At 40.7% G+C, this 22,500-nt stretch overlaps 1 protein-coding gene and 2 long non-coding RNA genes across 3 annotated transcripts in view; 2 read left to right on the top strand and 1 right to left on the bottom strand.

The window, feature by feature from the left end:
- Positions 1-22,056, top strand: part of LOC138947539 (uncharacterized) — a 41,678-nt gene extending 19,622 nt beyond the window's left edge. Inside the window, exon 4 of the long non-coding RNA XR_011449700.1 lies at positions 20,447-22,056. This is a non-coding gene — a long non-coding RNA (uncharacterized lncRNA). The remainder of the gene's footprint in view (positions 1-20,446) is intronic.
- Positions 7,022-8,871, bottom strand: LOC138946683 (uncharacterized). The gene is made up of 3 exons (XR_011449409.1): positions 8,449-8,871; positions 7,892-7,989; positions 7,022-7,220 (listed from the first exon to the last, which is right to left on the bottom strand). It is a non-coding gene; the product is annotated as an uncharacterized lncRNA (long non-coding RNA).
- LOC138946760 (uncharacterized) lies at positions 10,844-15,061 on the top strand. The gene is made up of 4 exons (XM_070318163.1): positions 10,844-11,091; positions 11,558-11,890; positions 12,610-12,933; positions 13,177-15,061. Exons 1-4 carry the CDS (start codon positions 10,844-10,846, stop codon positions 13,817-13,819), a joined length of 1,548 nt encoding a protein of 515 aa, XP_070174264.1. The 3' UTR covers positions 13,820-15,061.
- Positions 22,057-22,500: the final 444 nt, after the last annotated feature.

Below are 22,500 nucleotides of genomic sequence, written 5' to 3' on the forward strand. Positions count from 1 at the left end.
CTCACAGTTGCAGACAGATACAGATTCAAACACGTGTCGAGCGTAAAACAAAAAGTGAAACAAGAGAATAACATGAACCTGAAAACTTTTAAAATATTTGTACCCAGCACCAAGAGAGATTATTGTGTCTGTGTTCTACATAAGACAGGAGAATTTACATAGCAACAGAAAACATGCTTGTAAATCACTGAGCACGAACAGTTAAAAATCAATGTCGCTCACCTCATGCAGACTGAAATGCAAACCTGCACACATACATACACACAAACAAGGGGGGAGCATCCGTGGACTGGCACTAATGATATGATCAACTGCGTATGTAGCTAACTTTGCCCGTCTCACACCTTGTTAATGTTAGTGTCACTGGTACGCAACCTCTTCCTCATGCTTTTCCCTTTCCACCCGCGCTGCACTTTGTCCATCATTGTCCTCATCTTGTGGTGGACTCGGATTTTTAAAAAAAGCAGGACAGCATTTTTGAAAACATCTTCTTGCACTTTCAAAGAAATGTCAAATGCATAAACTAGGTCATAAAAAAGCACAGGCACTGTATCATTGGTTTGGCACTGTTGCAGAAAGTTCTTGTCATCAGCTTTCATTTTGGCAGAGCAAGCGACACCCACAGTCCGACAAAAAATGTCCTCCATGTCAAGGAACATTTAGCACAATGTTGTCTTTGACAAATGTCAGTCCTCCTCGGTTAAGCACCGTTGTCATGTCAGTTGAAGAACCACAATCACTTTCTGACAGCTCACTGAACCTCAGTGCTTCTAAACAGCGCAGTTTCTCGTATCTGTATGCACCTTTCCTGAGGCCCCAAACTTTCTTTTTTAGTTTCTTCTTTCTTTCTTTATTTGGTGTTTAACGTCGTTTTCAACCACGAAGGTTATATCGCGACGATTTAGTTTCTTCACCACACTCCCTGCAACATACCTTATCACATCCTTCTCCTCGTTCACACACTGGCACCGGTCGGTCATTCGCTTTGTCTTCCTGTTTGCACCCATAGGTTGCTTCGACCAGCCTTTCAAACATCCTGAGGCAAATGGAAGCTGATGCATGAGTCGACTTGGTGACCTCTGTAATGCTTGCATGGCTTGCGCAGTACAATGCAAAACACTTTGAGTAAGCTATTTCCTTGGCCGCGTTCCGGAACTTTCCTCGTGGACCAAGGCATGACTCGAACACCTGAAGTTTGTCCCGAAGAACAGCACCTGTCAAACAGACCCCAAAGTCTTTCACTTGAACACATACAATAGAACCCCCTTTTTATTACCTCAAACAATCTGAGAAAGCGGGTCTTTAAAAGAAGGCAGTCTTAAAATGAAGGCAAATTTACAGAAGTTTTGCACAGACAAACTGACAAAATAAGGTCTTAAAACTAGAATAAAAGGGAGGGATTATCAAATTTGGGGGGGGGGGGGGGTCCACTGTATATATATACATATGTATACAATAATAGATTTTTATTAGTCCATATCTTGGGATAATTCCCTGCCTCGTATAACTTTAAAAGAAAGGTAAACACACACACACCATTGTATCCAAAAAGTACACTTGCACATTGACAAGTCTGGAATGTGTACGCGAATGATCAACAATAATTACACGTATGCCATACAGGGAGCACTGCTTACTTGTCATGTATATATGACAGCTTATTTTCAGCGTAACTGAATAACTTGAAATTTAAACTTGAAATTGTTTTACATTATAAGCAATAGCGAAAACACTACTCCAACAAAATTATATTCATTCAGACAGTGTTTCCCTAAACAATTACAGTCCAAGGTTTTAACATGGCTTCGCAGATCAGCTGACAGGCATTCATTTTCTGCAATCTCACTGCACACCTCTTCCAGAAGTGGAACTGTCACCTGTTGACATTTAAAAACACATGTAAATGTACACACAGTGACACAATAAACAAGTCGCGTAAGGCGAAAATACAACATTTAGTCAAGTAGCTGTTGAACTCACAGAATGAAACTGAACGCAATGCAATTTTTCAGCAAGACCGTATATTCGTAGCATCGTCAGTCCACAGCTCTTGCTCATGGCAAAGGCAGTGAAATTGACAAGAAGAGCGGTTTAGTAGTTGCGCTGAGAAGGATAGCACGCTTTTCTGTACCTCTCTTCGTTTTAACTTTCTGAGCGTGTTTTTAATCCAAACATATCATATATATATGTTTTTGGAATCAGGAACCGACAAGGAATAAGATGAAAGTATTTTTAAATTGATTTCGAAAATTTAATTTTGATAATAATTTTTATATTTTTAATTTTCAGAGCTTGTTTTTAATCCAAATATAACATATTTATATGTTTTTGGAATCAGAAAATGATGGAGAATAAGACAAACGTAAATTTGGATCGTTTTTTAAAAAAAATTAGTTTTTTTTACAATTTTCAGATGTTTAATGACCAAGGTCATTAATTAACTTGTAAGCCACCAAGCTGAAATGCAATAACGAAATCCGGGCTTCGTCGAAGATTACTTGACCAAAATTTCAACAAATTTGATTGAAAAACGAGAGCATGACAGTGCCGCCTCAACTTTCACTAAAAGCCGGATATGACGTCATCAAAGACATTTATCAAAAAAGTGTAAAACACGTCTGGGGATATTATACCCAGGAACTCTCATGTCAAATTTCATAAATATCGGTTCAGTAGTTTGGTCTGAATCGCTCTACACACACACACGCACAGACAGACACACACACACACACACACACACACACACACACACACACACACACACACATACACCACGACCCTCGTCTCGACTCCCCCCTCTACTTTAAAACATTCAAAACTTGACTAAATGTAAAAACCATGCGTAATGAGAATTATCCAAAAATATATATGATGCACTGGTGTCAAATGTGTTATGGTATTTTATGTTATTGTCACAAAGATGTGAGTAGCATATTTGTGAGGTGGAACCACGTCGTGTTTTTAACCTCCCTAAATAGGGAAGGGCGATGCGTAGCTGACCGGACTGGCGTTATTCACGTGTTTTGTGCGTTCCACGCAAAAATGGCTTTAGCTCGAGATGAGCTGTGTTTGAGACATGTAGCTGGTCTGGGGTAAATAACGACACAGCGTTTGAGATTTTCAACCGGGAAGGTTGTCGGCGCGTGTCAGACTTGTTCTGGGAACAAGTACTCTTTCAAGAGACGGGTCTCTTAAGGTAAATGATTTACTATGTTGTATATTATTGACGTTGGAATACATAGCTGGAGTGTAAAGGTTAGTGTATACAAAGTGCACCAAATCTTAGTGTGAAGCTTTGAGAGAATTCTTGATGTAATTGTATCACGGTTTTTCATGGGGAATTTCTTGAACATAACTGCTACGCATTTATGTTATGTTTAAGACGGTCATGCTTTGTATGGGGAGTGTTATTCATAGATTAAGTATTAGTTTGGATATTGAATGTGGACGGATTGTGAACGTGGAATGAACGAGAATGTATGAGTGGTACATGAACGTTTGGAAGAAGAGATGGTTTTAGAGAATGTTGTATTAAGACTTGGTTAAATTCTTTAGGAGTTTCCATGAGGGATTTCCATGGCGTGTACTAGGGAGGGTCCTTACACGAGAGAAGCGCGGGACGATGCTGGCGAGCAAGGGACCACGTCGGCGCAGATCACTAGACGAGGGGAGTCTTCATCGTTACCGGTCGTGGCTGACGACGGTTGCTTACGCTAATGGCGGAAGGGTTTCTCGGGGAGAAACGTGAAAAGGGTGTGTTGGCACCTACGGTGAAAGGTGTGTGTTGGCACCTACGGTGAAAAGTGTGTGTTGGCACCTACAGTGAAAGGTGTGTGTTGGCACCTACACTACGAGGATTCAGCGATACAAGGAAGTGAACTGGCGACATGCAGTGAGCCGTGATTCGAACTCGTGAGTGTCTGTCGGTGCCTTCTTTTGTGCGTTAATCTATATTTGAGAAAGTAATTTTATAATATGTATTTACATGCATTGAGTGAAAGCTAAGAGGTTGTGTGAACTGTGTGTCGAAGAGTTGATTTGTATTGATGTGTTTGAAGTGAAGAAGTATGTTATTTTTTTGTTTGAGGAAATAATAAGCCTGCATCCTCCCAAATTCTGTTTTTGAAGTGTTTGGTGTGAAAAGGGTAGAGACAGTGCAATAGGGCAGAACACGTACATTTATTTCACATGCAAACCACTTTATGACAGTTATCACAGAATCTAAGTCTTGAAAAATACACATGTTCACACACAAATATGGCAAATACCACATGAGACTGAAATATACACAAATCTGCAGTAACTTGACTGAGAAATCACAAGCGGGTGTAGTTGTAGGCATCACAATCACAAGACAAACAAATTCTGCCTTTATGTTTAATAATTTTTAACAATAAATGTTGCAAATGTAACGAATAAATTCTCACCTTTTGTGAAATAGTACTTTGAGCTTGACACACTTCTGACTGTATTGGGTTTTCATCAACAACAAAAGTGGTGCTTACTTCCTGAAACAAAATTATTCAATGATGAGAAGAACCAGGGGCGGATCAGTTGCTTTGTAAGGGGGGGGGGCACTTTGAATCGAAAGTGAATGTGATGGGCGCGAAGCGCCCGAATTTGCTAGGGGGGTCCGGGGGCATGCTCCCCCGGAAAAAAATTTTGCCTAAAGAAGCAAAATGGTGCCATTTGAACTTAGAAATGGTCATAGAATCAGCATAGAAAAATCTTTTTTTTTTTTCGGGGGGGAGGGGGCACGTGCCCCCTGTGCCCCCCCCCTCGTCCGCCCCTGAGAACTGAATGTGGCAGTGTTCAAAGTGATATTCAAACTTGCATGTAACTATCAGTACCTATACTGTAAAACGAGAAGGCTTTTGCCATGCTCGTCAATCAGTATGTGTCATTCAGTGTTTTGTGCTGTGACAATGAAATGCAATCAATGATGAATGAATGTATCAGCAACTGCAAGTTCTTGTAGTCTAGAAATAAATACAACAATAATTTCAATTGAAACCACAAACTAGTCAAATAAATTGTGTAAATAGTTGGACAAAGAGATGCTTATTAACCCAGGGAAATAAAAGGATTTCTTAGCAAAACTTTCCCAACCCAATTACCTGATTCAGTCCGGCTTTTCTGCTTTTAACACTTACTTTCAGTTTCACTAGAATCAGTCCCTGCTAGAATATATCACAGCTACAAGAACAATGCTGCCGTGTAAAGGCAGAAGGAAGCAAGTCCATGAAACATAGTTTCGAGAAAATCGACTTTTTGTGTTTGCATCACTGTTTTGGAATGAAAAGCCTAAAATGATGTTTTTGTTTGCTGATAACATGAAGGGCATTATTGTGCGTTTCTGCTATGAATATTAAAACCCTCTTTTGATTCATCACTTAGAAATAATGATTTTTGTGGACTTACTGCCTTTTGCCGAATTAATTCCCCAAACTCATTCACTCAAAAATAATGGTAAAAGGCAGTAAGAGGACATACTGCTTTCTGCCAAATTATATCCCGACTTAAATCTTATTTTTAAAAAATGGCAAAAAGCAGCATTGGACTTACTGCTTTCTGCCATATTATATCCTGGTCGATATATCTGGCTGAGAAAAGGGCATAGAGCAGCAAGTGGACTTACTGCTTTCTGCTAATTTATTATCTCCGAAAATTGAAAGTAAAACAAAATACACGCAACACTGCTTTTGGAACTTTTTTTCAAATGTGACTTTACGTCCAATGATTTCGTGAATTTCTGAATGCACAAACAACTTCCTTGGTGAACAATCTTGTATTTTCTTGTGTGATTAACTGAGACAAATGTTCCCGTTTTCTGAAATTTCAACACATGCTCAAGTTAGTCTTTGTCTTGGTTCCTCGTTTTGCTTATCATTCTGTGGTCGCTCACTCATGATTAACTTTATTGTTAATCCGTTCTTGTGTCATTGGTATCGTTTAAAAAGACCATTATTTTTAATACAAGTCTTGATACTCTCTTTTGATATTCACAAGACAAACATTGACTTGAACGCAAGTCTTTTAACATTAAAATAAAAATCTAAGAAAACGTTTACACACACACACACGCTTTTTATCCTGCTTGCTTGTCTGTAACACACACACACACACACACACACACACACACACACACACACACACACACACACACACACACACACACACACACACACACACACACACACACTTTTCTTTCCTTCTCACTGTCTTTCTCGCTTTCGTTTGCTAATAAGAATTAGAATCCAGGATCTGACAATAAGACGTTTTATTTATTGAGTTTGAGTCTTGACTAACGATTTACAAAGGACACAAAATTAAAGCAACAGCATGACAAAAATAACTAGTGTGTCAAGCCGCCATTATATCAGAATTAAGAATAGGCCATCGTGCAGTCTTGATTTCCAAAGTACATGAAATTAAAGCAACAGCATGACAAAAAGAACTGGTTTGACAAGCCGCCATTATACCAGAATTAACAATAGATAATCGTGCAGTCTTGATTTCCAAAGGACACAAAATTAAAGCAACAGCAAGACAAAAAGAAATGGTTTGACAAACCGCCATTATACCAGAGTTAACAATATTATCGTGCAGTGTTGACTTTCAGCTGAAGTGTTCCACTTTTGAACAAAATTTGTTTAATTAGTCTTGAAAACTGTCTGATGAACTATATAAACATTTGTAGTTGTACACCATTTGCTACATTTGCTCGTAGAATTACATAGTAATTCACACACTGTCCACAAACATTGTAGTTGAGTGTTCAACTAGCAAAACCACAAACCTGCAAACTATGATGTAGTATATTTATTTATCACCCCATCTACACCAGTTACAGTCTACATCCCTTCTAAAACTATTCACTGACATTCTGCCATCCGACTGATGACAATTATCAACTACAGCGATTAACTGGATGCAGATTTTTTTTCCATGAGCCTGTTTTGATAACTAACAAACAACATACAATCCCCCCCCCCCCCCACCTCCTCCCCCTCATCGTCCCCACGTTCTGCATCTCTGCGCTCAGCATCTGTTATTGTCAAACTGAAAGTTGTCAGTATTACTCCTCTTCCTCTTCTTTGGCCCATAACCGTCGTATGCTGCTGGCATTTTCATTTGGGCAAGTTCCATTGTGGCCTCTTCTCCTGCAAGCCGAGGTGGTTGTATCTCGCAGTTGCAACCTGCCAGCAACGCTTACACATCTGTCAAATGAAAAAGGCAGCAAAAGTGAGACATTTTATTGACAAATCTCCTCCCCACCCTCCTTCACATCATCCTTTTCCTCTCCCGCGCACATCACCTACCCCCCCCCCCCCCCCCGGGCTACTATAATGACAAACGATTACTGCTGCTGCTGCTGCTGATACTAATACTACTGCAACTTTCTTTCTTTATTTGGTGTTTAACGTCGTTTTCAACCATTCAAGGTTATATCGCGACGGGGAAAGGGGGGAGATGGGATAGAGCCACTTGTCAATTGTTTCTTGTTCACAAAAGCACTAATCAAAATTTGCTCCAGGGGCTTGCAACGTAGAACAATATATTACCTTACTGGGAGAATGCAAGTTTCCAGTACAAAGGACTTAACATTTCTTACACACTGCTTGACTAAAATCTTTACAAAAATTGACTATATTCTATACAAGAAACACTTAACAAGGGTAAAAGGAGAAACAGAATCCGTTAGTCGCAACTTACGACATGCTGGGGAGCATCGGGTAAATTCTTCCCCCTAACCCGCGGGGGGCAATACTACTGCAACGAAAATGATGTAAAGATGTTGCTCGTTTTAAAATATACCTCTTCAGCCCGAGAAAAGAAAGGAATGAAAAAAATTTTGCACGCTATTTTTGGCTGTGTCAGTGAAACATACCTTGTTTTGGGCCCTTGAACATAAAGGGTCAGTGGTGGCGAGTATCCCTCAGTGTGCTGCAGCTGTCGTCGCTGCCTGTCCCACTTCGACTCACATTTCTGTCAAATACAATAGGACATAATACTTATTCCGATGGTTGGAAGCACAAAGAGACCGGAGAACAATCCTCCAGTATAAATGTCATACTGTTCCAGATCTAACACGCTGTCAGCGCTCAAGACCACAAGTCACTCATTCTAGATCAAAACAACTATCTCTTTGTATTAGAAAGATGCTAAATGCATCCATAAATATCATGATGAAAATACGGAGCAGAAGTGAATAGTCAAGAAGTCACGGTAGAAGTAGCGTACAACAACAAAACTATGATAAATGGGCATTTGAACTATGGCATTTTACTTGCTAGCTCCGTAATGCAAGTGCACATTAGAATACCCAAATCAGTCAGAAAATCAGTGTTGTCGTTGTAAATTCTCATACACCTATTGAGAGAGAGTCATTTCAGACCGGAACGCAAAACTGCCAACAACAAAAATGAAACAAACAAACCAACTTACTGTTGCTTCGGATAGTTGAACACGTCGGCAGCAGCTCTCATCGCCATTTTCCCCGACAAAGGCCAGGGAAATAATGATACAATAAGCTTAGTTCTGATTGGTTAACCGCAGTCAGGATTACAAAAGGGTGAACGCGATTGGCTAATGGACATAGAGCGCTAAACCATGCAAACTCGTTTTGAGGCTTGCAAGGAAGTAAGTCCAGTGCAAACCTGAAAACCAAAAGTCCCTGGACTTGCTTCCATTTGCCGATTTTTATCCTTTGATTAATTTTTTTTAGTGGACTTACTTCTTCAAAAAGTCCATAAATATTGATCGCACATCTTAGAAATTTTGACACAAGATGCGCCTTTTTCCCCTCTGCATTATGATATGAAAATCTCATTTTTACCAAATTTGGACTTACTGCCTTCTGCCAATACACGGCAGAATGGAACAGGAATGAGATTTTGTTTTGTTTTGTAAACTACATCAGGATTTAACTAGTGTGGAAGCTCTGCTTACTTACAAAATACAGACAGTGACGGTCAATCGTGGTGACTAATCAGTGCACTGAGACGGACGAGTCGATTTGATCGCTTCACCACGCCTTTCCAACTCTGTGCTCCCATACAGTTTTGGTAGATACATGCTTGTTCAAGTATGTTATTAGTATTAATTACCAATATGAATCTTATTTTCCTTTCGATGGTTTTACTCACCTCTGCAACGGCAATCACCTCTGCGAATGCTGTGTCCGGTCATGCTGTCGAAGAATCTAACCGAAAGTAAACATTCTCGGAATCTACGCGCATCGGCCTTGACGCAAGTTGAGGCCTTGCAAGGTTTTGACGGCAACAATAATTATTGTAGTTCTCTGAGACTTTATTTCTGTTTGATTTGTAATATGTTGGGAAGAAATATTTATCAATTGATCAACAAAATAAAACATAATAAACAAGAAGCGAAGCCTTCAAGGCTCACGTAAGAAATCGACAAACAGTAACACAAACTCAATCACCCCGGCGTCACACATACACACACACACACACACACACACACACACACACACAGTAAGCATAGGTGAAACTGTGCAAGAAAGCGAGACACTAGGGGCCAGTTTCATAAGATAGCAGTGAACCGACTGACAGTCGATCGACTGTGGTTGATCGCCGGGTCACCGAAAAGCGCGTTTCATGAGCGAATCACCGTCACCCGCGGACAACCGCAGTCGACCGACTGTACAGTAATCCGAATGGCCAAGTCGAGGGCTAAATTTAGCAACATTACCACTTCCGTTTGCTCATTCGCACGTGGAAATGGCCGATTTCGAAGAAAAAACAAGTCTCGGCCCGCTCAAAATAACAATGACCGAGACTTTCAGTAATTCCTTCGCGTGACGTCGAACCCTCTTACGCCATAATGTGACGTCTTCAAGACATAACCCTGACTTGTCTCCTGGATTACTGCGTCATGATAGATACATTTCGAAGAACAATCACAAGGTTTGGCTCACAATCCAAACAAGTGTGAGCATTCTGCCATTGACTGTGCGGATAATTACATTTATTTTCGGTTTACCGCAGTAAACCGAACACAGTGTTGGGGGGAGAGCTTCACCGTGTTTGGCCAACTTCCGGTGAGACGACCCGCAGTCGGCCGACTGAAATTTTGTTCGTGAAACCCGATAACGTCGGATTACTGTGGTTCTCTCGGACAACTGCAGTTGGTCGACTGTGTTTCTGGCTTATGAAACTGGCCCCTGATCTGCCAACTAGTCTCGGCCCGCTCACAATAACAATGACCGAGACTTTCAGTAATTCCTTCACCTGACGTCTAACCCTCTTACGTCATAATGTGACGTCTTCAAATGTTAAAGTTTCTATCACACACGTCAAACACTTTTGACCGAGACGTAATCTTCTTATGGGGATGTGCGGGGGTGATTTCTGAGCTTTTGGGCAGATTTGGGCATTTAGACATTTTGACTGTTTGGAAAACTGTGGTCATTTTTCTTTCAATTTCTGCCGTTGATGTTGCATATACATGGTTTTTTTGTGCTATAAAAATAAATTCAATACACCAACCCTCGCCTGATTGCGTTCATTTGTCTTGAACTTGCCTTATTATTGCCGATTTTCACCACCATGATCAGCAAATTTGAGCAGACGACAGGGCGAACACTGCATGACGTTGCTTGCTACATAGCCTCCCCTGTTTGCATGTGACCGTTGTTTCGTTATTTTCCGGACTACTTCGGCTCTAACGGAACATTTTCAATGTAGTTCAATCTACGCCAACTTCCTTATACGGAGAGTATGACGTATGATGTGAACTTGATTCGTTCAACCGGGGTCACGTGGTACAAGAATGGCGCTTGTTTACAAGCAGTGAAAGTACACGCTCCTGTGCAAAAATGGTTCGCACCAAGCCATCAACAACCAGAGCAGCCCCAAAATCGAAGAAAAAGAGGACAGATCAAGTGAAGAATCGATGGAAGGCGAAGAAATCAGCGCAATCAGCTTCTGTGCTGACTGACGTGAGAGAATTAGTGCTGGTTTTGGGGTCGTCTGCTAGTGCTACATTTTCCGCGTCGATTCCTTTGACAGAAAACATTCTCGGCACGAAAACAAGAAGCGAATTCAAGAAAGAATCGTATGAGAGGTTTGTGTCCGGTGGAGTTGACACTAAGTCATCTGCTGCTGCTGAAACCCTGGTAAAAACCCAGAGGGTGTTGTAGACTTTTCCGAAGTAGACAGTATGGTTGCAAGTTTGTGCTGTCCACACTGTAAAAACAAGTGCTTGTCTCTTTGCACAGACTCCAGACCAACAAGTGGCTTGGCAGTATTTGCCCAGGTGAACTGTTCTTCGTGCGAAGAGCCTGTGTATGAACAGTATCTGGCGACAAAGTTTAAATCCAAGACAAAAGTGTTCAACATGAACAGACAGGCAGTGTATTCCTCACTTGCTTGTGGACTGGGAGCCACCACATTCAGAAATTTCTGTGAAAACATGGATTTAGCTGGACTTCACCACAAGACCTTTCATACTCATGCCAGCCAACTATTCACACAACTGGAGGAATTCCGGAAGCATGTGTTCAGTGAGACTGTTGCATATGTTCGAGAAGTTCATGCACGATATACTGTGGCACCACTCTTGGTGTTGATGACACCCTGAACATTATTGTGAGCTATGATGGCACCTGGCTTACTCGTGGACACTCTTCGCACATTGGGGTTGGGTGTGCTGTGGACTTACTCACTGGACTCTGTGTTGATACCCATGTCATGTGTACCTACTGCCAGGTGTGCGAGTCTACGGGGCAGAAGCTGTTTCAGGAAAAGCCAGAGGAGTATGCTGCCTGGCTCGTGGACCACTTGGACAAGTGTGAGGTGAACTATAAAGGTAAATTATATCTGTTTGCACAGAAATATTTGAATAGAGTTTATTTCAAATTTAAGCAACTTACTCAAATATAGCAAATTACAAGTAAATGTAATATAGTGATGAGTGGATATTATTTTCCATGCATTCCAGTGAAACTGAAAACCAAAACTAAGGCATGGATGATGGATTAAAAAAAAAGCGTCATAAAGACAGATCATCAATTTATGATAATAATAATGAAAGTTGTAACACATGCGTATAAATCCAATTTGTAAGAATAGTTCAGGGCATGGGGGAGTGCATGTGTGTGATGAAAATAATAAGAAAACACACACAGATAGATAGACAGAGAGAGAGAGAGAGAGAGAGCTGTATCTACAGCATGAAGAGAGATTCACAAGTCTTCAGAATCAACGGGCTTAGAACAGAGGGAGCTAGAGTAGTGGTCAGGGGATGGCAAATAGTTTACACAAACATGTATGTATGTATGTGTGGCCCAATACAAGTGCATTTAAAAACGTTGAAATATAGTATCAATTAATGAATTATGCTTAACGTTTACAATCTAACATGTTCAGTGCAACTATACCTGCTGCTAGAAATTTAATATTCAGTAATTCCATGTTTATTTCAATTCTTTTTCTGCATTAATTATAGTTGAAGTATTAGCTGGACAATGACTGTGAATAACACATGCGCGCACACACACAAACTTAAAAAATACTCTGTTTGCACATTACATTTTTTAATCTTATTTTGTTCTTGTTTGCAGGCTCATCAGGGATGATGGAGGTGGAAGCAGCCCGTGTCGAACACCAACAAGCTTCGCTACACAACACTTCTGTCGGACGGTGACTCCAAGACTTTTACAGAGCTCAACGACATCAAGCCCTATGGTGAGGATATTCACATTGACAAGGAAGAGTGTGTGAACCATTTGAGTAAACGACTTGGTACAGCTCTTCGCAACATGGTGACAGACTGCCGAAAGCGAGGGGTGACTCGTGGTGGACGTGGAAGGGGTCAGCTGACAGGCAATGCCATACGCAAGCTACAGATATACCAGGGGCGGATCACTTGCTTTGTAAGGGGGGGGGGGGGCACTTTGAATCGAAAGTGAATGTGATGGGCGCCCGAATTTGCTAGGGGGGCCCGGGGGCATGCCCCCCCGGAAATTTTTTTTGCCCAAAGAAGCAAAATGGTGCCATCTGGTGCCATTTGAGCTTAGAAATGGTCATAGAATCAGCATAGAAAAATCTTTTTTTTTTCTTCTTCTTTTTTTTTTTTTTTTTTCGTGGGGGGGGGGGGGGGGGGGGGGGCACGTGCCCCCTGTGCCCCCCCCCCCTCGTCCGCCCCTGTATACTACAACCGGGCAATTCGTAGCAACAAGGATGTGTGTAGCATGAAAAAAGCAATAATGGCATCACTGTACCATTGTTTTTCCACTGACGAAAATCCACAACATGAACTTTGTCCTGCTGGAGAGAGCTCGTGGTGTTTCTTTCAGGAAGCGCTTGCGAAGCACCAAGTTCCAGGTCCACACAAACACCTCATCCACACACCCCTCAATGAGGAGAAGTTAGCTGCACACCTGTTGCCCATTTATGAGAGACTTTCTGAAGAACACCTACTCAGCAGATGTGTTTCTGGTAAGACACAAAATGCCAATGAGTGTCTCCACAGCCTCATTTGGTCAAGATGTGCTAAGGACCACTTTGCTTCCCGCAGTCGTGTTGAGTTTGCAGTCTTGACTGCTATTAGAGAGTTCAACTTTGGACCTGCTGCTGCTGCCGACTCTGCCCAGTTCTTCGGATTCCAGACTGGACATCACATGAAGAGGCTTGGAGCAGCCAGGATGCACAAGAGGGTGCGGAACAGTCTGAAGGCTGTGAGAGACAAGCAAAGTAAAAGGAGAGACAAAGTGCGGGCAGCCAAGTCAAAGAGACTGGAAGAACTTGTTCAGCTGGAAGGTGGCCCTGCATATGCTGCAGGCATGTTCTAAGTTTTGACTAAATGTTATAACATAGACGGGGAATCGAGACGAGGGTCATGGTGTATGTGTGTGTGTGTATAAAGTGATTCCGAGGAAACTACTGGACCAATCTTGATAAAACTTAACATGAGAGTTCCTGAGTGGGATATCCCCAGATGGTTTTTTTCCATTTTTTTGAAAGATGTCTTTGATGACGTCATATCCGGATTTTTTTAGGCAGTTGAGGCAGCGCTGTAACACCCTAATTTTTCAACCAAATTGATTGTAGTTTTGGTAAAGCAATCTTCGACGAAGTCCGGACTATGGTATTGCATTTCAGCTCAAAATCTTAAAAATAAATTAATGAGTTTGCTTGTTAAAGTTGTCATTAAAATCTAATTTTTAGTAACAAATTAAACCTTGACTGCATTGCATTCCTCATTTTTTCCTGAATTCAAAAATATATAGATCTATAAGTTATGTTCACTGTAACAATGTGCTCAGAATTACAGAAAATAGGTTTAGTAAGTACTATACAGTCTCATGCTTTGCGGAGACGAGCGTGATCCGTCTCGGTATTGTTAGCCGAGACTATCTAAATGTATCTCGTAGTCTTGGCAATGACTGGTTTGTGGTGTTGATCTTTAAGTTTCATACCGATTGACTGAATGTTTTTATATCGCTTCACGCGACTTGTCATTGTTATTGTGGCTAACATTATTCTCATATATATATTGTGGTTATTGTGGTTATTGTACGCATATATATGTGCAATTGATGACTTGGGTACGTTTCGTAATTTGGAGCTAGCTTGTGTGTGTGTGTGTGTGTATGAATGTGAGCGAGTGAGCAAGCTTTTTTTGGTGTGCATGCTGTAATTGGGAGTGTGTGTATGCATTGTTTGTAACTCGGGACAAACAATTTTCCTAGTGTACTGCACATGTTTGAAATAACTTATGTTTTATGTCTTCCCTAACTTTTAAACTGTGTCTCTAAGGTGTGAAAAACGTTCCTCAGTGTGGAATTTGGAGATACATGTATGTATTTTGAGTTTAATTACAACTATCAATGGTTTCAAAACAAATTGTGTGCGTTTTTGCCTTTTTCTCAGTTTGCATGTTTTGACATTTGGGAACAAAATGATTTCAAATCTACTGGTTAGATTTCTGTGAAATTCTGCATACTTGTACTTTTACATACTATCTACAGAGTTACTATTTGAATAATGAATCGGAAAAGAAATGTTGGCTTTACGAATTTTTTAATATTAAATTTTACGCAAAATTTCAACATTATGATAAAAAAAAAGTTTTTAAATAAAAAAAAGCAATAGTAAATCTGTAGATATGATCTAAATCTATATTTATGCAAAATATTGGACAGAAATCGAGCATTTGGATATGGAAAAAACGGTTCCTAAAATCCAATATGGCTGCTGTTTACTTTCCTGTTTCTATAGCAACGACATACACAATTAACAAACACGTTAACGTTTTTTAATTCAGAGACCATCAGTATTATAACAAAAGCGACACAAACAGTGCCGATCATCATATATGGAAAATAGCGATTTGGCCCTCACATGGCCTTATGCGAGCTTTATCCATAGACTCGGAAATGTTAAAGTTTCTATCACACACGCACGCACGCACGCACGCACGCACGCACGCACACACGCACGCACGCACAGACAGACAAAAGTTAGCATCGCATAGGCTACACTTACGTGAGCCAAAAACGACACAACATTGTTAAAATTATTATTGGCCAACGTTGAACGTTTTACGAAGGCCTCAATCTTCACGCGCATAGACGAAATTAGTAGGTGCTTGATTTTGATATTTTCAAATACATAACATTAAACCTTTATTGGGCTTCATGGTCATGGCAATGTTCAGCCATAATAATATTACATGATGTATAATATTATATTTCAGCATATGTGAATTACATGTCATCATACCAAACTGTCATACATTTTTATTCCTACATTATTCTGATTGATCACAACCAAACTTACTATCATTGGACACATCCAAATGCAAGCGCCTGCTCTTGACAATTTCCCACTGATCTAAAAATAAAACCAGTGCAATTTCCTCGGTCGGGCTTTGCCAGAGACACTCACGGTTTGGCTTGTAGGTAAAATGTACAATGTATTTTCTGATTTGTGCACAAAAGCTTTTTTTCTTTTTTCTTTTTTTTAACATAACAATGTTTAATGTCACTGTTTGTTTAAAAGACCATGGTCAGATTTGTAAATATAATGTTAAATTAGAAAATAAATAACATTTTCGTTCATGATTTTTCCTACGCCTGTGCTAAAAATAAGACATAAAAATGTCGGTATATAAATCACTCAAATACAGCAAAGTATGAATGGTTTGAGTTTGTTGCGGTTGACCCTGCACAGTTCGACCAATGATGTTTTTGTTGAACAATTTTGCCGTCACACCTCCCATAGGGTGACGTATTTCACAACTTCCTGTGTTACACAAACTCAGTGATGACCACTTTTGCCTTCACACCTCCCATAGGGTGACGGATTTCACAACTTTCTACAGATGAACAATGTTGCCTTCACACCTCCCATAGGGTGACGGATGTCACAACTTCCTGTGTACACAAACTGATGACGTATTTCACAACAAAATGGCGCTGTCCATGGTCAAAACTATCAAAACTCGAAACTATCCGTATAAATGGGGGCCTTCCTGGCCCCCATAATATAGAGAATACTACATGGCTTGCTGTGTCGTACCAGATTTACACGAGTTGCTTTTTTAAATATTGAACTGCGAGTGAAAGCGAGCTGTTCACTATTTGAAAAAGCAACGAGTGTAAATCTGGTACGACACAGCAAGCCATGTAGTATTCTGTTTATCCTACATATTTTACTTACGTGTATTTTACGGAAAATGTCTTGCAGTCGAGGCAGCTAAATTGAAGACGCTTGTTTTGGAACCTCGATCTCTTCTAAAGCCTCGTGCAATCTATTACGTCAAAGCAAAGAAACGTCACTCTGAAAGTGTGTCGTGACGTGTTAGTTCCAAAGATTCATCGAGGGTAATTAGCGAGCGCAATTTTTGTTTCTATAATGACGTTTGTCTCGGTGACTTTGGCATCATAAGCTGTGGAAACACAGGTCCCTGCCAGACTTGCTTGACATGACCTCATTTACATGATATACACACGTGTGATTTGAACGATTATTATCTCACGGGTGTCTCTCTCACGTATGTAGGATAAGATGTCTTATCCACTAGGCCAATGTGCCCGTCATTCATATATATGTATAACCTCACAACCGTTATTGTGCGCTTTTGAAATATGCAAACTACCGCCTTCTGTCACTGTATTGGTGCTTATGATTCACGTTTCATTTTCATTTTCATTACTTTATTGTCCCATCACTGGGAAATTCGGGTCGCTTCCTCCCAGTGGAAAGCTAGCAGCAATGGATTCGCGCTACCCAAGTGCCTGCGTGTTTAGGTGTATTCAGCCACCTGCACTTATGGCAGAATGACCAAGGTCTTTTACGTGCGGCCATTGTGGTGACACGGGGGCGGGACATGGCTTCCGTTTCTGGGTCTGCACATAAAGTTGACCCGTGTCCGTTGTACTCGGATCTCTTCCGTATGCACTAGCCACTTTCCTCTTTCTGACTGCCTCTGCTCCGATGCCCCCCCCCCCCCCCCTCTTTATTTTACCTGCTCGTTTTGTCTTATTCTTTACTTTTGATTCTGATTCCGAATGTTCTATAGTATATTAGTATTATTATGTCCGACATCATGACTGCGTCCTTTTCCATCTGTCTAGGGCACATCATTCAAACGTTCGCTTTACCTCGTGTCTGTTTGTCTGACTCGATTATATCTGTGGTACTTATGGGTCGATTGAGCTAAAGGTTGAAAATAACCAGGGGAAGTGAGCACCGCCTTCAAGTTCCTGGTTTGAAATGCTTACCTCCCTTAATAAGCCGACAGCAGGACCTTCCTTTACACTTCCCCAATGTATGACTTCCTCTTCTTATCTTTTCAATTTCTGACTTTATTACATCAGTAAATGAAGCTCATTCTCTTTAAGACCTGATTTTCTTAAGAGTTTGGAGGTCTGTATTAAGAGGGGTATTCCACTGTTCAGATTTGAACTGGGTATTCACAAGTGATGTTTATCATACTTGACACAAGTGATGTTTGGGGTGTAGCTCGTTTTCCATGTTATCTTTGTATCATGTTTCAATAGGCGACTTGCCCTATCGGCCAGCGCCGCGAAGTCGCGCGATAAATCTGCAATACCTTGCGTGGTCTTGCGAGATCTGCCTCAAACTGCGGGCATGTTTCGGATAGCCCTGTGAGAGGTTGCGTTTCAGTGCAGACACTTAGCTTTGAAAATTGTGAATTTGAACTGTGCAGGAGTGGGCTGCAGCAATGTTAGCCGCAAGAATAATCCTAAAGTTCGTTCGAAGTACCCAAGCATGGCCCGTACACAAAGGAAAGGCGATCGAGGTTTTTTTTAACACAAGCCAGAGAACACCAGCGCTTGTGAAGCGGATGGCTGAATTCTCTTCGACGTCAAAATGACGTGCCATCCCGGTACTCCGTTTACGTTGTCTGTTCAATAACTTTATCAGCTTCGGTTTCTTGTATCCTGAATATTGTATTTTCTTTCTTTGAGGTATTTGTGCAACTTTGGTACTTGCAATTGAGTTGTTCTTCAGTACTGGTGACAGAAAGGGGGAAAAGTGGTCAAAATTCAAATCTCTAGTTTTGTTTTTGAAATATAGCTTTTCATAAAGCAGAAATACTGTAGTATCTGTTGTACATAAGAAAAAATCACTGGTTCACATGGTTCTTACATAATCTAACTTTTAAAGCTGGTTCTTATGTGTCAGTGTGTATGTTTGTATGATGACGATAGGACCCGAAACGGCTGCACGGACTGAGACAGGAATTGCAGAGAATGTTCTTTGCCACTCGAGTCGTGTCATAGGGTACTTTTGGAATAGCAAATTTGAAAGGATTCTTCAAAAAACGGCGAAAAACATTATATACCCTGTGAGCTATCGAGGATCCTCCCCGTCTGGGCTGTCGAAACATGGTCTTGTTAAAAGACGTTTTCAAATGGTTAACGGGTCCCGGGAGATACACTCGAAGGCTTCAAGCACATTTAGCGAAGTTATGTTGCCAAATCATCAAAGATCAACATTTCACTACACGGATCGATGCACACAGTCGAAATAGATGTGACTTTCACACGACCGAAGACTACTTACTAGCAGACTAGTAGACGACAAGATCTAAATATTTAGATCAGTGAGAGCAATCCGTTGAAGAACAGTTACTCCGCTTATTCGTCTTCAGTTAAGCTTATTTCCCCTGCCATAAGTTTCTTGCAGATCTGCAGTCGCGTAGTGAAATGAACTAGTGTCATCGGAAGATTCTTCTCAGTCAATGATCAAAGCACAGTAAGTTCTATGCTGACAAAAGTCACTTTAGGAAAACACGACCATTGACTTCATTTATGAGCCCAAAGGTAACAATATCGACAAGTATGTACGCATTTGACATTAAATGAAACATTCATAGACAGTTTCCAACTCACCAGATCTGCCAAAGAGCCGTCATTCGTGAAAAAAACGATGATTTTAATCAGACAGGTATCGGAAACAAGTCTTGGTCACCTGCGTTATTCCTTCCGAGGCGACGTGACGGCGCCACATTTGTTTGTTTATGGCTGTTTATCGCGAAACAACACAGTTGAAATTTGTGTGTAAAATACCACAAATGTGTGGTGAATCAGTTCGTCATCTGCGTTTCGATGGTAATTCAGTCAGATTGGAGTTACTTTGAATCGAAGGCGAGGGTAACCTGCGTTATTTGTGTGACGGCGTGAACAAATTTGATTGCAATATTTTATACAGAAAGTAAATTTCAATGATTCTGGCTCAGACTTGTAGATCCGTTATGTAGTGTTTTGGTAGTGTATTTGCTTTTCTGCTATGAAGCTCATTTGGAGTGATACGCTGATCGAAGTGGGGTACCCTACGTGGGACATCAGCCGTATGCAGATTACGCCTCAGAACACTCTCGCATTTCACAAAGACAACAATAATTTGCAAAATTTCAAGAACTGCATCAGTTTTATTAGATACTATTTCAACAAAAACAGCACAAACACGACCATTATCAACAACACAGAACGGGAGGTAAGTCTGCAAAGACGCACCAAGTGTGCGTTCCCATTTTTGGACGCCATTTTTGCTAGCATTTTCACAGTAAATCTTAATATTTCCATATCTATTGAATGATTTTGGTATTTTCTTTGATTGTGCCGATTCTCCTATCTCTCTGGCATGTACTGGGTGCTTTGTGACCAGTTTCTCCCATAGACTGTATTGCAAAAATGCGTCCGTGTGAGCTGACCCCCACTTGTGACCAGTAGCAAAGAACAACTCAATTGCATGAAAATTCTGCTGTTCAGTAGCCATTGTTTAGATCAATGATTGTAGTGTATGGAAGGAACGATAACTCTTGAGCAAAAATGTGTCCGCAGGGAAGTGAACCTTCCTTATCTTTCGCACCGGAGAGCTATCCAAGCGTGGTATTGTGCAAGTTGGCTATTGAATATAATTTGTTCTTGTTTAAACCAATGAAGGTCAAGGCTTCAACAAAGACACCAGCACTTTCGTCGTGCCTGTGACGGGGACCTACCTTTTCAACATATACTTCCGCCCGAGGAAGTACATAGCACTAAACGCCTATCCAGTGAGCCTGCGAGTCAAGGAGATACAAACACCCCTTACTATGACCAGCCACAAACCGTGGTCATCTTCCGCCACTCTGAAGCTAGACAAAGGAAAGGCTGTAACTGTGTGGCCACACTCTGAAGGCAAATTCTGTAATTACCTTCTTGATCCTGGTCCAGTGATCTTTTCGGGCACTCTAATCCACAAACCCTAAACTTTATATCTTGGAAACAAAGGGACGTCACAGTCTACTTTTTACATTTAGTCAAGTTTTGACTAAATGTTTTAACATAGAGGGGGAATCGAAACGAGGGTCGTGGTGTATGTGTGTGCGTGTGTGTGCGCGTGCGTGCGTGCGTGCGTGCGTGTAGAGCGATTCAGACCAAACTACAGGACCGATCTTTATGAAATTTTACATGAGAGTTCCTGGGAATGATATCCCCGGACGGTTTTTTTCCTTTTTTTGATAAATACCTTTGATGACGTCATATCTGGCTTTTTGTAAAAGTTGAGGCGCCACTGTCACGCCCACATTTTTCAATCAAATTGATTGAAATTTTGGCCAAGCAATCTTCGACGAAGCCCGGACTTTGGTATTGCATATCAGCTTGGTGCCTTACAAACTAATTAATGACTTTGGTCATTAAAAATCTAAAAATTGTAAAAAAAAAAATTAAAAAAAATTCAAAACGATTCAAATTTACGTTCATCTTATTCTTCATCATTTTCTGATTCCAAAAACATATAAATATGTTATATTTGGATTAAAAACAAGCTCTGAAAATTTAAAATATAAAAAGTATGATCAAAATTAAATTTTTGAAATCAATTCAAAAACACTTTCATCTTATTCCTTGTCGGTTCCTGATTCCAAAAACATATAGATATGATATGTTTGGATTAAAAACCCGCTCAGAAAGTTAAAACGAAGAGAGGTACAGAAAAGCGTGCTATCCTTCTCAGAGCAACTACTACCCCGCTCTTCTTGTCAATTTCACTGCCTTTGCCATGAGCGGTGGACTGACGATGCTACGAGTATACGGTCTTGCTGAAAAATGGCATTGCGTTCAGTTTCATTCTGTGAGTTCGACAGCTTGACTAAATGTTGTATTTTCGCCTTACGCGACTTGTTTTATTTGACATGTGCAAAGAGAGTAAGCGTTATGTGGAACCACTATCCTAGCGCCTGAGAAAGTAACAAGCATTGAAATGAACAAGCGACTCTCATCCTCATGTCTATATTTAGAGTGCTTACCTCCCTTTGTTTCTTCAGATCGTAATTCTAGCGCTCTGCTTTATTTTGTTGTAATTCTAAATCTGATCTGGCAATGGAGGCAATGAAACTGAAACTGAAAATGTCTATTTGTTTATTTCAACAGCAAATAAATTCACTAACGCAAAGTCTTGACTGTCTTATCTGTTATTAGAACTATCTTATTATCCATCGCCATTTCTATTAGTTCCTTGCCTGTTTGGTGTTGTAGCTGTGTCATTAAAATTGTACAGAAAAAATGTCAAAGTTTGTGCTTTTGATCCGTTTCTTCCAAGAGTATGTGAAAGATTCACGAAACGCCTCAATTGTGTTTTCCCGTGTGTGTGTGTGTGTGTGTGTGTGTGTGTGTGATGGTGATGGTGTGTGTGCGTGTGTGTATGACTACGTGTGTGTATGTGTGTAGGTGTGTATGTGTGTGTGTGTGTGTGTGTGTGTTTGTGTGTGTAGCGATTACCAAACGGCTACAAGGCAGATACTAGTCACACTTTACATGTAAATTCTTCCAGGTGATACCCCCTCCCTTTTTACATTTAGTCAAGTTTTGACTAAATGTTTTAACATAGAGGGGGAATTGAAACGAGGGTCGTGGTGTATGTGTGTGTGTCTGTGCGTGTGTGTGTGCGTGTAGAGCGATTCAGACCAAACTACTGGACCGATCTTTATGAAATTTTACATGAGAGTTCCTGGGAT

The sequence above is a fragment of the Littorina saxatilis genome, linkage group LG14 (genome assembly GCF_037325665.1).
Source record: "Littorina saxatilis isolate snail1 linkage group LG14, US_GU_Lsax_2.0, whole genome shotgun sequence".
Taxonomy (NCBI): domain Eukaryota; kingdom Metazoa; phylum Mollusca; class Gastropoda; order Littorinimorpha; family Littorinidae; genus Littorina; species Littorina saxatilis.

What these genes read in the sequence shown, in the direction of transcription:
- LOC138946760 (XM_070318163.1), top strand. Translation starts at nt 10,844, where the DNA reads ATGGTTCGCACCAAGCCATCAACAACCAGAGCAGCCCCAAAATCGAAG. An exon ending in AAGAAAGAATCGTATGAGAG is followed by an intron (nt 11,092 to 11,557) that starts GTTTGTGTCCGG and finishes ATGTTCGAGAAG; the next exon opens with TTCATGCACGATATACTGTG. An exon ending in GGGGGCACTTTGAATCGAAA is followed by an intron (nt 12,934 to 13,176) that starts GTGAATGTGATG and finishes GTCCGCCCCTGT; the next exon opens with ATACTACAACCGGGCAATTC.